At 42.3% G+C, this 16,585-nt stretch overlaps 5 protein-coding genes across 5 annotated transcripts; 3 read left to right on the forward strand and 2 right to left on the reverse strand.

Annotated features, from left to right (window-relative positions):
• The first annotated feature begins 1,725 nt into the window (after positions 1–1,725).
• EAE97_000221 (uncharacterized protein) lies at positions 1,726–5,531 on the forward strand. Its single transcript, XM_038870731.1, has 2 exons — positions 1,726–4,260; positions 4,313–5,531. Exons 1-2 carry the CDS (start codon positions 2,782–2,784, stop codon positions 4,442–4,444), a joined length of 1,611 nt encoding a protein of 536 aa, XP_038738092.1. The 5' UTR covers positions 1,726–2,781; the 3' UTR covers positions 4,445–5,531.
• Positions 5,532–6,469: 938 nt separating this feature from the next.
• On the reverse strand, positions 6,470–9,615 carry EAE97_000222 (uncharacterized protein). Its single transcript, XM_038870732.1, has 2 exons — positions 8,173–9,615; positions 6,470–8,101 (listed from the first exon to the last, which is right to left on the reverse strand). Exons 1-2 carry the CDS (start codon positions 8,373–8,375, stop codon positions 6,967–6,969), a joined length of 1,338 nt encoding a protein of 445 aa, XP_038738093.1. The 5' UTR covers positions 8,376–9,615; the 3' UTR covers positions 6,470–6,966.
• Positions 9,616–13,718: 4,103 nt separating this feature from the next.
• On the forward strand, positions 13,719–14,360 carry EAE97_000223 (uncharacterized protein; the record flags this gene model as incomplete). The annotated part of the gene is made up of 4 exons (XM_038870733.1): positions 13,719–13,877; positions 13,953–14,044; positions 14,110–14,186; positions 14,242–14,360. 4 exons carry the CDS (start codon positions 13,719–13,721, stop codon positions 14,358–14,360), a joined length of 447 nt encoding a protein of 148 aa, XP_038738094.1.
• A 133-nt stretch (positions 14,361–14,493) lies between these two features.
• Positions 14,494–15,287, reverse strand: EAE97_000224 (uncharacterized protein; the record flags this gene model as incomplete). The annotated part of the gene is made up of 5 exons (XM_038870734.1): positions 14,494–14,505; positions 14,559–14,666; positions 14,874–15,020; positions 15,105–15,166; positions 15,245–15,287. 5 exons carry the CDS (start codon positions 15,285–15,287, stop codon positions 14,494–14,496), a joined length of 372 nt encoding a protein of 123 aa, XP_038738095.1.
• Positions 15,288–15,598: 311 nt separating this feature from the next.
• Positions 15,599–16,115, forward strand: EAE97_000225 (uncharacterized protein; the record flags this gene model as incomplete). The annotated part of the gene is made up of 2 exons (XM_038870735.1): positions 15,599–15,898; positions 15,972–16,115. The coding sequence occupies 2 exons, from the start codon at positions 15,599–15,601 to the stop codon at positions 16,113–16,115; spliced, it is 444 nt and encodes a 147-aa protein (XP_038738096.1).
• Between the last annotated feature and the right edge of the window lie 470 nt (positions 16,116–16,585).

Raw genomic sequence — 16,585 nt, forward strand, 5'->3', positions numbered from 1 at the left:
CCGAGTCTCGGGATCTTTTAAGGTGGAGTTGGAATCTTTGAGTCAGCTAACCTTGGCAAGATGACTTGTATGAGACAAATCACCATTGGTTTAATACTCGTACATCAAGTCTAAATCGCTCAATTTCTTTTGAGGGTATCAACACATTTGCCTTTTCCCAAGAGGTTTCATGAACCATTGCGCTGTCGAAAGATGTGATAGGGGCAAGCATTATCTTACCGACTGCGATAACACTCCATCACGCCGATCTTGTTGCAACTCAATCTCCCAGATATGCTTGGTATGATAATGCTGTATTGCTTTGCGGCTTGTATGTAGCTGGTACTGAATTCAACACATTCTAGACGTGAATAGAAATCCATATCGAGAAAGACATGTATCAGCACGGCGAAGTCAACAGATTCTCCATGTCAATGAAATCTATATAGAGAAAGACATCAATGATACATGTATCAATGCAATGTACTCTGTTCTGTACTCTCTGCTCAACCAACAGCAAAGAAAGGTCGGTCAAACTCACCCGGTCAAAGGTTAGTAAGTCTTCATGGACCCTGGCTAAGGATATTTCCATAATTCCAGATACCGAGCAACGAGCGGTACATGCAATAATGGATGAATACGTAGGATGGACTATGGAGTACTCGAGTATGTGCATCCAACATAAAAGAGGACCTGGGAAATATTTCTTTTGGTGGATGTGAAGTGTGAAAGACCCGAACCTTGGATTGAAAAAGTTCCCTCCCCCTTTCCCTCATTTCCCCTAGTCTTCTCTTTTTCTTCCAACGTTCAACGTCAGCATTATGCAACTATCTTCATATGCATGATACAGCTCTGAATCCGGGAGGTTGATGACTAGCAGACTAGGATTAAATTACTCTATTCTCAGCACCGAATGCAATCTTTTCTTTTCTTATTGCGCGTAGGTAGGGAAGTATGATGTACGAAGGGTGTCCTTTAAGCATACCAAGGCGTAGACATGTATATACGTTGAATGTATGTATGTGTGTGTGTGTGTGTGTATATGTGTACGAAGTATGTATGAGTGTGAATTGTACACAAATCTAGCCATTGAGATTTCCACCAGGGGGTTAGCTTATAATATTAATCCCTCATAGAAATGACCGTTTGAATAGAAAGAAAATTTTGATTTTTTCTTCTTTTTCTTTGAAAGAATTTCTTTCGTTAGACCGAGGAGTCTTTTTGATGGAATTTTTTTGATATAGCTCGTACGTACCTAGGTATTTTTATTATTTTTATTTTATTTTTACAACAGTCTATTTTACAAGCGATACCTTACTATTACGAGAAATATAAAATGAACATCGTGCACTTGTGCTGACTCCTATGCCATGAATTGCCTAGTCGAGGAGTATAGATAGATAGATAGATACCTAGGTTAGCTAATATCATAGTACTGCAAGCGGACCGACCTTGTTCTTTGCAACTTGCAAGCTTGAGGAATGGTCAAAAACTGGCTAGGGGAGTTATAGTAGGGAGGTAGGGAGGTAGGGAGGTAGGCAGATAGGTCAGTGGACATGTGTGTAATATATGTAATGTATGTAAACAGATCGATCGATAGATAGATACATTGTAGATTGATAGATTGATAGATACCTAGATATAGATAGAAAGGTACAAGTGTATGTATATATATGTGTGTGTATATATGTATATAGGTCGATACCTAGGTATAATAATTAATCCCTCTCCCTCTCCCTCTCCCTCTCCCTCTCCCTCTCTGCAAATTTATAATAAAGGTTCGAAATAATAAAAGAGGCAAAAGAATTCCTCTCGTCTCTCTAATTTATTATATGAATTCTTCACGACCTACCTAATTATCCTTCTATCATTATTATTATTATTAATTGTTTCCGAGCAAGGCTGTGTGTGCTTTCTTGCTTTAACTTGTACTCAATCCGCAACCATCGAAATCGCAAGTATTATTATATCATACATAGGGTGGTAGTACCCAGTTACAACCACTTCAATTACAACTTTGGTTACAACTTTAATCACAACTACAATCACAACTACAACTTCTCCACCTCCTGCTACCGCATCTAACTTATCCTCCTCCTCCTCCTCCTCCTCCTTACCTCTTCGTACCAACCGACATTCAAAACACCACAGCCCTTTTCTCAAAAAGGAATCCGGATACTTATACGACCGGGTACCGATACAACATATACTAGTCTTGATATCTCCTAGACTCTAGTACTATATTACCAAGTTGAGAACATCCGCTATCAATCCGGGAAACTCACACAAGCTTTTTTGGTGTGTGGCAGAGAGATCAAAGGGAAAAGTCAAATAATTTCAATTTCCATCTCCATCTCCATCTCCATCTCCATTCCATTTCTTATAATTGGGAAATTCCGACTTGACTTCATCCGCCTCAGTATCACTCACTCACTTTCTTCCAACTTCATTTGGTATTCGCCTTCCAAAGAGAACTTATCAAAGAAGTTTCAACCATCCTTCCGATTTCTTCCCTAGACAACCAGGCAATCAACATAAGAAAGGCCAACTATATTCACTTCCATAATTGATACGCCGCTTCATTTCGATTTATAATTAATAAAAAAAACCGGAATTCCCACTGTTCAATCTTATTCCGCATACGTCCCACACCCACACAACCCACACGCCCACAGAATAAAAACACAAATTTCCAACAAAGCACGGGCATTGCCCGCGACCTCCGCCTTTGGCGGATATCTTTTTACTGATTGCAACCGATACGAAAGCGCATCTCAAATTCTTTAAGAAAGCAAAATCATCATGGCGTCGGTCGCAGTCCCAAGAGATTTTGCTGAGAAGGCACAACCCTCTCCTACGCCTTCTTTACCTTCGTCCTCGCATGGATCTCCTCAATCTCGTCCTACAACCTCCAATGTGAGCGCCATCACAAGCACCGAAAATCTAAGCATGAATGGAACTATGAATGGAACAATTACACCTCCTCCTCCTGCGGTTCTCAAGGCAGCACCTATGCCAACGACTGCCGAGAAACCTTCCATGACCAAACGTTTAACTCGAATGTTTTCTACAAAGGAATCGATACGGTCAGAACATAACTTTACATCTAGTGCTGCCTCTGGTTCCTCGACGCCAAAGGTTGTGGATGGCACAACATCTCCTAAATCATCCTCGAGACCTGGATCTCTGTCCCGAAAGACTTCATCACAAGAAAAGAAGAGTCCATCCGACAAATCGAGTGTTACACCGAGTACAAAGGACAAGAATGGTTCAACAAAAGACAAAAAGGCACCGGCAAACCATCAGCGATTTCTTACTATGCCTGATGTGCAAGGGGGCCACGAGCATCATCTGAAGAGTGCCAAGAGACAAGAAAAACTGGGGGAAATGCTGCGAGGCTTAATTAGTGGGAAGGCGAAACAATCCGAAACCCACGAAGGCGAACAACAACTTTCACTCATGTCAAACTGGGTGGATCAACTGAAGCGTGAGAAGGAATCACTAGCTACAGAAAAGAAGGGTGGGCCCAATGCGACGGCAACATTGGTAGATAAATACGGGAAATGTAATGAGGTTATTGGTCGGGGTGCTTTCGGAATTGTCAGGATATCCCACAAGAGGTCCGAACAGGGAACCGAGCAACTTTACGCCGTGAAGGAATTCCGAAGAAGACCCGAAGAGAACGAGAGGAAATACAGCAAGAGACTTACCTCCGAATTCTGTATATCTTCCTCATTACGACACCCTAACGTCATCCATACCCTTGACCTCCTTCAAGATTCGAAGGGGGACTATTGTGAGGTCATGGAATTCTGTGCAGGTGGTGATCTTTACACCTTGGTACTCGCCGCCGGAAAGCTTGAAGTTGTGGAAGCGGACTGTTACTTCAAACAGATGATGCGTGGCGTTGAATACATGCACGAGATGGGAGTTGCGCATCGAGATCTAAAACCAGAAAATCTTCTTTTGACCACACACGGTTCTTTGAAGATAACAGATTTTGGGAACGGCGAATGCTTTCGAATGGCTTGGGAGAAGGACGCACACATGGTGACTGGATTGTGTGGTTCCGCTCCTTACATCGCTCCAGAAGAGTACATTGACAAAGAATTCGACGCAAGAGCCGTTGACGTTTGGGCTACAGGTGTCATTTACATGGCAATGCGCACAGGACGTCACCTTTGGCGAGTCGCGAAGAGAGATGAAGATGAGTTCTATGAGAAGTATTTAGAAGGTCGAAGAGATGAGGAGGGATATGCTCCTATCGAGTCATTACATAGAGTATGTCTCCCTCCTACAATTCTTATGTCTGTATAAGCTAACATGAATAAAGGCACGTTGTCGTAATGTCATTTACTCGATACTGGATCCAAATCCTCACCGTCGTATCACTGCTTCACAAGTTCTCAAGTCCGAATGGGGTCGTGAGATAAAACTCTGTCAAGCAGGTGAGGAAGGACTCTGACATCATGTGCTGGATAGTGGGATTACATGCAGAAAAAGCATGTTCAAGAGCATGGTCGAACAGGCAAATCTTCAACGAGACCTCAAGCCATGTAGAATCGAACATAAATTCCGCTCGACCAGCAGCTTCAATTGTCAAGAATGTGGTTTCATTTGTTATTACGACCCTACTGGTATGGGAGCATATAAAGAATTGAAAGACGACACTGGTGTCTCTTCAACATGAGCATTGCGCGACGAGGGGTGGCATATTTCACATGAGCATTACATTACAGCAACAGTATGGCGTTTGGGGAGTCCTTTTTAATAAGCAGCACAGCAAATTTCCTTCTTTTTCACGACCCTGGTTGCTTTGCTTTTTTGAAGCCTTGATGCACACTTTTTACTCATTTTGAGCCATGGGTCTTTTTTTTTCTCTCGACTTCTTATGAATGGCGAATTGGGGGAGCAAACAACACAGAAAGGGATCTTCCTTTTATGAGTACCCATGATACAATCAAGACTATACATCATCTTACAGTCGTTATTTATCTTCTTCTTCTTCTTCTTTGACCCCTTTTTGGACAATTACAACCTTTTATTCTTAGAGAGAAAGAGAGAGCTATGGGCTGGGAGTACCTGCTTTTGGTTTGGCCTGGCTCTGGTTCATGAAAAGTCTTACTTTTAATGGATTGGAGATGGAGGTATGCATGAGTAAAAATAGCTTGCGATTCTTGACTGGCTTTTTGATACTTGTATGGTTGTGCGTGGCTTTGTTTGTTTTTTTGGTAGAGGGTGGGATGAATGGCTGGTTGAAAAGGAAGGTGGTACTTGTGTTTTGAAGGTTCGGAATGATGGAAGGGATTATGATTTGAGGGATACGTAGATGGGAAAGGGAAGGTGATAGGGGGAGATTGTAGATAAATGATGAGAATGCGGATCTGAAGATGGGCGAGGAAGGACTGGAGGGATGAATGGGATAGGTGGAACGGATTTTGTTTGTGTAGAAATTGGATTGAATCGAATGGAGAGGAAGATGGAGAGGAAGATGGAGAATGTGAATAGAGAGAATAAGAAAGAAGTAAAGAAAGATTAGATGATTTTATGCGTATCTTTTATTTATGTTTGTGCTCGTGATGTAATATGTAATGGATATACCCAAATCGAACCATGCAAGATGCCTAATAATAGGGAGCCCCCTATTAATATCGCGTATTTTCCCCTTGAACCCCTTTCTCCCCTCCATATATCCTTCTGTCTTTCCTTTGCTTCTCATTTCAATTCATTTCAATTCCCTCCCTTTCTCCAAGCGAGAGTGTATACTGAGGTGCTTGGATATAGTATAGTCAATCAATCAATCAACCAATCAATCATCGGTGAAGATTAAATAACATTTCCATTTCCATTCACTATTCCATTCACTATTCTATATGCACATCCAAGAAATACAAGCATTGTTTGTTTTTTTCATCACAAGTGACTGATTTTCTCATCTATAGTCTTTATATAGGTACTTGTAGTTCGTGTAGTTCTTGTGATGCTTATTATAATATTAATCTCACTCACCTCACTCACCTACCTCACCTACCTCACTTATGCACTCATTTCATTTATTTCATGTATGTATAAACAAAAGATAAAAGATAGAAGACAAACACACACACACACACACACACACACACATATATATATAAAAACCTTCTATTCCCTCTCATCACCTCTCATCCCATCCATTACCTAGCCCCTCAAATCCCAACCCCAATCCCAATTCAAATACACAGTCCTCTCAAAATTCACCAATTATTCAACTCACAACGTCCATGCCCTCTGATCTCTCATTTCCTTCTGAAAACCACAAATCTAATACTATTTTCCATTCTCTGTTTCGCCAGCAAGATACACGCACTGATCAATATACTAACTACATGGTACTGCAATACACTGCACTATACGGTACTATACTTTAATCACTCCTGCAAAAAGAAACCCATAAACAAGAAAAAAACACACAATTCAAGTATCACAAAGCGAAGAAGTAGAGATTATTAGAGAGTTCTTTCATTGAATTGAATATAGAACAGAATCCATTCCTTTTCTGAAGATATCTCCTCATATCCTTCTTTCCCTTCCCTTCCATTCCTATGCCCATTCCCCATTCCCCATCCACCTCCTCAACCTTCAAAGATTGCCGAAAAATCATGGAAAATCATTGTATGCCATTCCCTTCTCCCTAACCACCCATCCGTTCACCCACAAATGCCTCCATTTCACACCACCCCCATTCACCCTAGCGAATTAAATATAATTGTGTCCATTATAACCATGAATCAACGCATCAATCATATGAAGCAGTAAAAAGAAATCATTTGGTCGATCATAATGGCTCAAGAAAGTATACCGACAGGCACGTACAACATGCCCTGTCATCATAAAACGCAAAAAGAGTATTGCCTTTCCCAGAAGTAAAAGTGAAGCTCCAGTTATAGCATTATTTGTTTGATAGACAAAAGGAAAGAAGAAAAGGAGAGACATGAAAACAAACAGCTAAGAATGGAAAAGATCCCAAGCCCGATTACACAGGCGCATGAACTCTTCCTTCTTCTGTTGTGAAGTCATTGGACTATCTCGTCCCTCTCCAAATGGTCCAGTTCGTCTCGATGTAGGTGGACCTTGTCCAAGTGGCGGACTAGCTCCCTCTTCATACTCTGCTCTAGGTCTTCTTCTACCACTGCTTCGACCAGCTTCTGAAGGTCTCGCGTTGACGTTTGTAGGTGGAGGAGTGGGGGGCTGATGACCTCCGTAATGTACGAGCTTAGGTAGAAGTTCAGCACGACCACCAGCCAGATCAGCCTGTGCTTCCTCAGCAGAACGGTATTCACGAGGACGCTGATGGCCTGCAGACGCTGGTGGCTGTGATGTGTGTCCTGGGGATGGGAAGCCTGGTCTGGAGTTGGAATGCGATGAATTCGAATTCGAGTTCGAATTTTGGTATACGTTTCCTCTTGGCGATTCACGGTGTGCACCTAGATTTTCAGCTGCGAAAACATCTGAAATTGGTGGTAGTCTATTGGTAGTTTGGGTAGCAGGTACATGATGGATATGAGATGTGTTGGAGAGATTTGACGGCTGATTTGCGACGTGACGGGTTAGCGGTTGTGGTTGATGTCTGCCAGGAAAGCTATGGTGCATTGGAGCAGATTGAATTACTCTCTCATTCGCAAATTGCTCATGGGATGGTGCGACGATGCTTAGTCCTGGCGGCGCCTTTCTTCTAGATGTACCTGGAGTTTTTGCTGGTAATCCACTCAGCTCTCTTTCTTTAGCACTTTCCATTGGCGCATCACCAGGCTTAGCTGTTTGTTGTAGCCGCGATTCGATAATGTGTCTTTGTTGTTCACGGACAGATAAACTTCGCTGCAATTGTTCTCGCATCGTCGGATCTTGTGTGACGAAACCTGGCGAGAGACATGCCAATCCGACGTCCTGAATACCCAATCCACCACTCTCCGCACCCCTACCTGTCAATTGACTGGCTGATGGTCTTCCAGTACCTGGATTGACACTCGAGGTGTTTTTGGTGAGATCAAGCTTTCGAGGTCTATGACGCGAAGTGGCAGTTATTTCAGGTGAGGATGGTTCCTTCTTAACGATAATCTTAGGTGGTGCACCGTTTCGAGATCTGTTGAAATTATGACATCAGTATATCATTGATTTAATTATCGATAATTTAATTCAAGGAATAATACATACGCAGTAGGTGAAGGTTTTGCTGAAATTGATTTTGGACTTCCGCTCCCTGTACGCTGTGCCGCCATTGTTACACTCGGTGTGGCCGACGAAGAAGGTATTCTTTGCGCCGGAGGAGAATTCGAAGGTTTCGAAGATGCGATATCAACATATGATGATCTATCGTGAGGTACTGGTGAAGGGGCCATTGCAATAGCCGTACTCATTTTGATTGATGTATACAAATTGTATACAAATTGTATGATTGAGGAGGAGAAAAAAAAAGACGGTTCAATGTGGGAGATGGTGAAACTTGCTGATGTTTGAAAATGAGGGAGCTTTCTCGCTTCCTTGTCTCCAATCAATCCGCGTGTAAGCAGAAGTCTTGAATGACTCTGTACTCTTCGCAGTGTACAGAGTAAAGATTCAAGAATGAATGCACACTTTACTTGTTTATATGATGTGGTGCAGTCGTAAAGTGTCTTTCCCTTTTCCCTTTTCCCTTTTCCCTTTTCCCTTCCGATTCTTGTACTCTCCCTCTTTCCGTATCTTTCAAGATTCGGATTCGTGCGTCCGTCGGTCGACGTATTTCCACAGAGTCAGCGAGGAATTTGATTTATGATACTTCTCTCCGATGTACCAAAGTATCCAGTCGACAAACTACAGGATAAATAAAGAGTAAGGCGAGATGTTGTGTTTACTTAATGGTGAATGTTGAGAATGTTGAGCCGAATGGTGGTTTGACTCGAGTTTTGACCTTTTACCAAGTCCGTATGTAGTAAATGATGGATGAAAGGCAATGCGTATTTTCTAGGTATCCCTAGTACTATTCTTGCGGTGGCTTTGATAATAGTTATGCGTTTAAATAAGAAACAAGAGGATTTGAGGCTTAGATTCCGTTTTGTTTTCGAACGAATCAACTTGTAACCGACGGTACAAGACTGATATGCTATTTATTGCGAAGAGGATATTGATGGGGACTTTTCGTGTTGTAGTTGAGGGTGGGAATGTGAATGGGACGGAAGCTTATCAGATGATGGTTGATAGTGGTGATAGTGGTGATTGATTGATTGATTGATTGATAGCTGTACTCGTATTGGTGAGATGGAAAAAGGACTTTTGTAGTTGTTATAAATAAATCGATAACAAAAACTACACAGGACTCTGGGAAGTATCCTGATGTGGTAAAAAGGAAGAAGAGAAGAAGAAGGAGGAAGAGAAGAAGTAATAACAGATCCGATTAGAGAGGGGTTCACCTTCATAAAGAAACGAGAGGTCGCAGTCGCAGTCGCAGTCGCAGTCGCAACAGTCAGTTTGAGAAAGGTCAGAATCAGTCTTTATGGGTGGCGGTGAGGTTTTATGAATTTAATTGAAATCGAGGCTTTTGCCAGGCATTCGAGGTAATCGAGGCAATCGAGGTTTTTTAGGTGGGTGTGTTTCAGGTTATTTCGTATACAGGATAAGTAGGTCAGTTAAGAACTCTTGAGACTCTTAGCGGGATCCTTCCTATATGATTATTACTCCGTCGAGTATTATATTTTACATACCGTATACCAGGTATATCATCTGTAGTAAGAAGTACCGACTAGACTAAGACTTATATTGATATAATCTCATATCACTTATATCACTTGTATCAATCATATCACTTATATAACAATATTTCATTCTATATTATAAAAAAATAAAATAAACACTCTTTCCCTCTTCCCTCTCGCAAGTCTGTCTGCATGCACTTCTGCAATTAATCCGTTTAATTGGATTCGATCATGGAGGAGACGAAAAGAGTATTACCTCCACCCTCTTAAAGTGGTCAAGTAGGTCGATCACAAAAAAAGAAAAAGAAAGAGGTTCAAACACCGGGTGCTAGTGCTAAGCAATGAGTGATGGTGGGTGCACTGCTGCTCTAATACTACTTGGGTTAGAGAGCCGGGTGGGAATGGATTCATTGGCTATCAAGGCTGTTTATTCAAGGTTCTTCGGCTGTATGGCTGTTTGATTGTTTGACATGGCTGTTGGTAATGGATTCAATGGGTGCTCGATAATGCGTGCGTGATACGAGCGAGTTACATACCCATCGGAGGTGCTGGTTTAGATGGATATGGAAAAGGTTGACAGAAACAAGGGAGCTCGATATTCAAGACGAGATCTTGGACACAAGTACAGGAGATAGATGGATGGTAAACGTGTAGATGTCGATACCGGACATGAAGATTACTGCAAACCCTTTTCCCGGTACAATAGAGTAGCATTCCGTCAAGCAGTACAAAATATCACTGAAGGATCCCCGGTCAAGTGTCAATGCGTTACTTCCAACTCGTGTCGATTTTAATTATATACCCCGTAGTCCGACACTGGAAGTTTGGGCTTCTCACAAGGAAAAGGAGGGTAGGAGAGGGGTTGAAATCTTGATAGATGCATGGAGATGAAGGAAAAGCGTCGGATGAAATGGAGGGGAAATTATATGTTCCAGTCAAGTCACCAGTCTCACGTATTTTTGAATGCATCTGCTCCTTTCGTACATATTCGAAGACGTAAACATGGGAAACTAGGATACTCTGTTCATTTGGAGAGGAAGTGGACTGGAAGGTCAGTATGAAGGAATCTCCAAGGAATACAAAATTGGAGATGTATAAAGTTTTATTATGGAGGGAGGGATTGGGGATATGATGAAGATCCAAATTATATTTCTATTCAGCAACACAACATCCGACGCCTTTGTTTCTATGCTTGCCTTGGTTTGTTTGATCTGATATTTAAGGATTTTATTTAGGTTGAACATCAATGCTTGAGAGCGGGAGGTCATTGAGGTCATAACTTAGGATGGGATGAAGGATGGATTCGTATACATTACGATGTGCGATTGTCAATATATGAGTAACTAGGTGATATTGGGACATGTCAGATATAACGATGGCGATAACTCCCATGTTGCCATAGGAGATTTTCCTCCATAGTCAGTCATGCAATTTGCTATATCATTTACCCACGAAGTTCAATGTATTTTCAGCAAATGAAGCTCAAGAGAAGCTTGGACTTCATGAAAATCAACTATTGTTTTAGATTCAACTCAAGGCAGAGTGTGCGGTACCTAGTACCCGGCGGGAGTCGGATAAATAGGGAAGTTCTAGGAGAAAATAGTAGATTAGATCTGGCAGCTGGTGTCTGACTGGTGGATGTGGTTGGCCATCAAACATGAATCAAATCCCAAATGTCTTGGCTATCATTTTCTTTGCCAATGAATATAAGACATTCTTGATGTAAGAATTGCCGTTGGAAAGTTTCAGCTCAATCTTGAAGGCAGAAGGCAAAGTAGAAGAAACTGTGTTATTCTCGTCTTCGAAATCGCCCAAACCTCCCCAAAGATTTCTCATCGTTCAAAACTCCAGAGATCGTTTTCCATGCTTTTGGGTTTCAACCCTTGTAGACCTGATCTGCAGGATCTGTAAATTCAATATTTCATAGTGCCCTAGTGAAACCCCTTGCTAGTCCTGCATCAATTTTATCCAAATTGCACACCATTATCATTAGCTTATCGGTCGTCCCTTTCGTTTCAATGATAATTTTGTGAAATGAAGCATAGTCCTGATCTGGCCAATTTTTAATATATATCACACGAGTTTGAGATAATCGTTAGATCTTGCATGTGAATATTGCATGTAATGCCCCTCTCTATCACATTCATACGGATAATTGCATCAAAAGGTTCTGATTTGTAAGATGTTTTCGATGTTCAATATTTCTCGCTTGCGGCCCTGACGATCAATCGTGTGTTGTGAGGATAAGCATGGTCTGTGAACACAAACCCCTCTTCTTTCGGACAACACAATATATATGAATATTCTGATGGACGGTGAGCTTGAGCAATTGGAAGGTCATTCCAAGTTGGGATACAGTGGTGACAATTGTTTAAATTTCGGCTGCCCGCTCTTAGTAGACTCGTATTCCTCCTAAGCACATATATAACTGAATACCTAAGAGCCACAAAAGATGTACGTGACACAAGAAAGCTGACTTGGCTTCTTCAACTCCCAATCGGAGATCAACCAGATGCACATCAACATAGACAGCTTTCAGGTTTGACAGCTCCCGAGTCTATGATCATTCGTCGAACAACGAACTTTTAGAGCTAGTTAAAGCAAGTAAGGACCGAAGCCAGCTTGGGAAAAGCCAGCGAGCCCCTCCTAAAGTCCAGAGTCCAGAGTCCAGAGTCCACCTACCATTGAAGGTGGTCCATGCGGACATGGTCCGAAGAATCCCTGTTAGAACTGCGACGGTTGCGTTTGACAAATTGATACCCTAGTCTCAAAGAATAACCAACCAAATAGCTCCATGAATGATCTTCCTTGAAACGCGGCTCAGCATCTCCCTCCAATCAAACTTCCCCACATGAAGGAGACGCGTTGGAAAGATTAAAGAGGAGAGAAGGAATCTTTGCGAACGAAGGCTCACGTCACGTCGTGGAGGAGAAATAATAAGTAAAGTAAGATAAATTAAAGAGAGAAAAAAAGATCGCTGGTATGGTCATGCGCGATTCGTGTCTCATCTTCTGGAAAAATCTTTTTGGAAAAAAAGAGGGATGTTTCCAACTCAACAGATCAAAAATGGGGCATGGAACATGGGACATCTGCATCTATTCGTGGCAAGGCTGTGTGCGACTTCACCTGAAGATGAGGCAATCGTGAGAAATCCATTCGTTGATCCTGCGCCACAATACTGTTTCGTACTCATAACAGGTGACTTTGTTATGTGCTGTATGTAGTGGAACATGCCCCAAGTTCTCAACGGCATCTTGGAACACATTCGATTGACGAATTTGTACAGTTCTCCGAATGGTAAAATCTGTATTGTATCGTTTCCGCACATTGCAGAGATACCCCAGATTTGGCACTATCGAATTTTTCCCTCTTCTAAAGATACTTGAGCCTTGACCTACCTACCAACGGGCGACCAAAAATTTCCTAATCTTCCTTTGCCGCGCGCGAGTGTAACAGCCTAGAGTAACATCCCCCTTAAGCTAAGGCCATAAGATATATGACGTTTCCACAGCTGGCATAACATTTGCCGTTATCGAGATAACCCCTATTCTATAGCTTAACCTTTTCCTCGGGTCATACATAAGGCCGAGGCCTTTAAACGGTTGAAGCTCATTTGCCGCCACTGAGCGTCAAGGTTGGCTCTTTTAGCCTATCAGGAGTTGCATAAGTGAAGTAAATCATCAGAAACAAACGATCTATTGGACTTTCAAACATTACTTGACCGAATTGGTAATCCCGGAAAAGGAGAGAAGGGCAGGATGAAAATCCTCTAGATTGACTACAGAAGTTCTAGAAAACTGCGAAAACTTTACGGAAAGTAGTAAGGGAAAATAGATAGGGGATTGGATTTCACGCAAAGACCCAAGTGACAGGATAGTGGCCTCAGGCATGAAGCAAAACGCATCAAATCTCTTATCTACACGTGATCATTGATAAAATTTATCAAAATTATCAATCTTACAGTTCTTCACCCAGTTAAACATTCCTTTGCGCCCATCTATTTTACGATAACACTCCCTCAACAAATTGATCATGGCACCACGAAAGAAGGAAGTAGAGGCATCTGCACCAGCGCCCGTAGAAGATGTATCAATGGAGGAAGTGCCAGCAGAAACTGAAGGCGAAACCCTCATGCGCGAAGATCCGCACAACCCCGCTGCGATGATGTTCCAGGAACAGAGACTTCGTATTGTAAGAACACACAAAAATCTCAAGGGGGATTGCGGCAGTATAGATAAGATTATGTGCTGACTTCGTGGGATTCAGCTTCCTGGATCGAGTGACAAGGCTGCATCTTTTGAGTTTAAGAAAGAAGACCACACGTTAGGGAATGCGTTGAGATATATCATCATGAAGAAGTATGCCAGATTCCTGATAACCTACAAATTTATCGGCTCAATTATACTAATCCTTCCCTTTCCAGTCCTGATGTTGAGTTCTGCGGTTATTCGATACCACATCCTTCGGAAGAGTTGATGAACATTCGAATCCAAACATATGGTCAGTATTGCCCATTCTAGATTGTTTAGGGACAACTGGCTAATAATGCAAATAGATAATTCAGCTGAAGATGCTTTAAGAAAGGGCTTAGATGATTTGATAGATCTTTGTGATGTGGTTGCCGATAAATTCACAGCAGCACGGGAGCAGCATGCCTCTCAGATGGAGTCGTAAACAACGTAATGTATTGGGGCCAACAACTTAAATATCACGGCAATGGCAAGGCGTATAAAAGGGAAGGATCTCATGGAGTTCAATTGAGGTTCATTGGGATATGTACAAAGCGACAAAATAAAGATGCCAGCTTCTAATTGCGTCCCTTTGATTATGGTCAGAAATGAATCGAAGACGAGAGCAATATTGTAGACATACCTCTAAGAAACCTGTCATGAAGTTCTGTGGTAATCTTGCAGTTGGGTCTTCTTCTGCTCTGAAGTACTTCAAGATGTGAGGAAGTTGCTTCCAATAGTTCAAAGTCTCCTATAAAGCACGAAGTTAGTGGATAGACTTCATGTGTAACCCATCGCATTCCACGCCCCCTAATTGTGTTCCATATCGCTGCTGATGCCAAATATCCTTTCTCGCATGCCGGGCCCCCCTCTATAGCATACACTGCTCCGTACAGCCCCTCTTTTATCTTGTCTCTTTGTAACCCAAAGACACAATTTCCCAACCTGTTTAACGTACCTGGAATTCTGCATGGCTCTCATACAATAGCTTATCCACCGTTCCAATATGGTTCACATATCTGTGCCTTTCAAACTCCGACCGCATCTTCGTCCTCAATTGCGAAACTGGCATGCCGAGAGAGTACATTGTTTGGATTTCTGGAGCCTACATCAACACCCATCAGTTTCCATGCTCCCTACACATCCGCCGTTCTCTCCAGTTCTTCCCACAGATACAGAACAAACATACAGCACGGATCCATTCTCTATAGCTCTTCAACACTCTTGATTTCGCATCAGTCCAGTTAACGGCTACCGCATTAATTAGCTTTTCTTCTATGTCAAATACAGAGCACTATGGCCCCATAGGGCACAAGAAGGTTAACTTACACTGGCGCGTCCGCTGCGCAAGATAAGTAGGATTAATAACCATTGTCGCTGATTCGTTGTGATCAAACCTCCATTCAGTCCCCAGAAGTTGAGGTTCCTTGATAGAAGCGACCGTTCAAAATATGTCACGTGGACGCGGTAAACCTTAATTTTGAGCTCGAGGCTGACGAATTAATTTTTGAATGAGAGCTTTCTTGCTTGCTTCACCCCGCTACGAATCATATAATCTCATTGACACTCACACAACTGCGACCTCACTTTCTATACCTGGATACACCACAACGCTTTATGAGAATTCACCACGATTGTTGTCAATCTCATAACTACCATAATTACAACATAAACACCGCAACCATGCCTGCCATCCGCCACTCCTCCAAGCGCAAAGCTCCCCCAAATGGCTACAGCGATATTGAAGATTCTCTCCTCGTGTACAGCAACAAAATGAAAGATGCTATTGCAGCCCCACCATCCACCGGTCCCCGTCATCAAGCCACTTGGGAAATCACACAAATAAATCATCAGCGAAGTAGATACGTTTGGGATATGTACTGTGAAGAGAAGATCAGCAAGGAATTATATGATTGGTGTGTAAAGAACGGTCAATGTGATGCGACGCTCGTGGCAAAATGGAAGAAGGAGGGCTACGAGAAGGTACGTTTTACTCTTGGTGAAGGGTATGAATGATGCATGTTTGTGTGATTTACTAATGGGTAATTGAATACAGTTATGCTGTCTTAAATGCGTCCAAACGAAAGAGACAAACTTTAACTCTACCTGTATATGCCGGGTCCCGAAGGCAGATCTGAAGGAGGACCAGGAGATTCAATGCGTTAGTTGCGGATGCAGAGGCTGTGCTTCGAGTGATTAGGCGGGCGGCCTTCTTACAGCTTGTTTGTGGATGTACTCATTACATTTGCTTTTTGGGGTGGAATGCAGAAATTCAAGAGCAGTGCTGGCTTCATTCAAGGAAGTGTGCGTGCTATTTAGGTAATGATGGCCAGAGAGCCAACACCTTTCTAGAATCGTTGTGGGAAGATTTCAGGAGATACCATATATGAGATGACAGAGGAGGAGTACAACAATTTGGCGAGCATCATTTGCTTTGTATAATTTGATGATACCAGTATTTGGCATTTGGCGTTCAGGGCATTTGGATTGGTTAGTAGGGAGAGGGAACATGCAGAGTGATATTGGTCAGTGACTAGGAGTATTGAACGCAAATTTTCAGAGATGGGCAGTATGGGAAGGAAATGCAACTATGTTACCGCATTCATTCCCTGAATGTATCATCAAGGACGAGGAGGGGATTCTGAAGGGGTCCCGGAGCTCAGTACTACA

The sequence above is a fragment of the Botrytis byssoidea genome (genome assembly GCF_014898295.1).
Source record: "Botrytis byssoidea strain MUCL 94 chromosome Unknown BBYS_001, whole genome shotgun sequence".
Taxonomy (NCBI): Eukaryota; Fungi; Ascomycota; class Leotiomycetes; order Helotiales; family Sclerotiniaceae; genus Botrytis; species Botrytis byssoidea.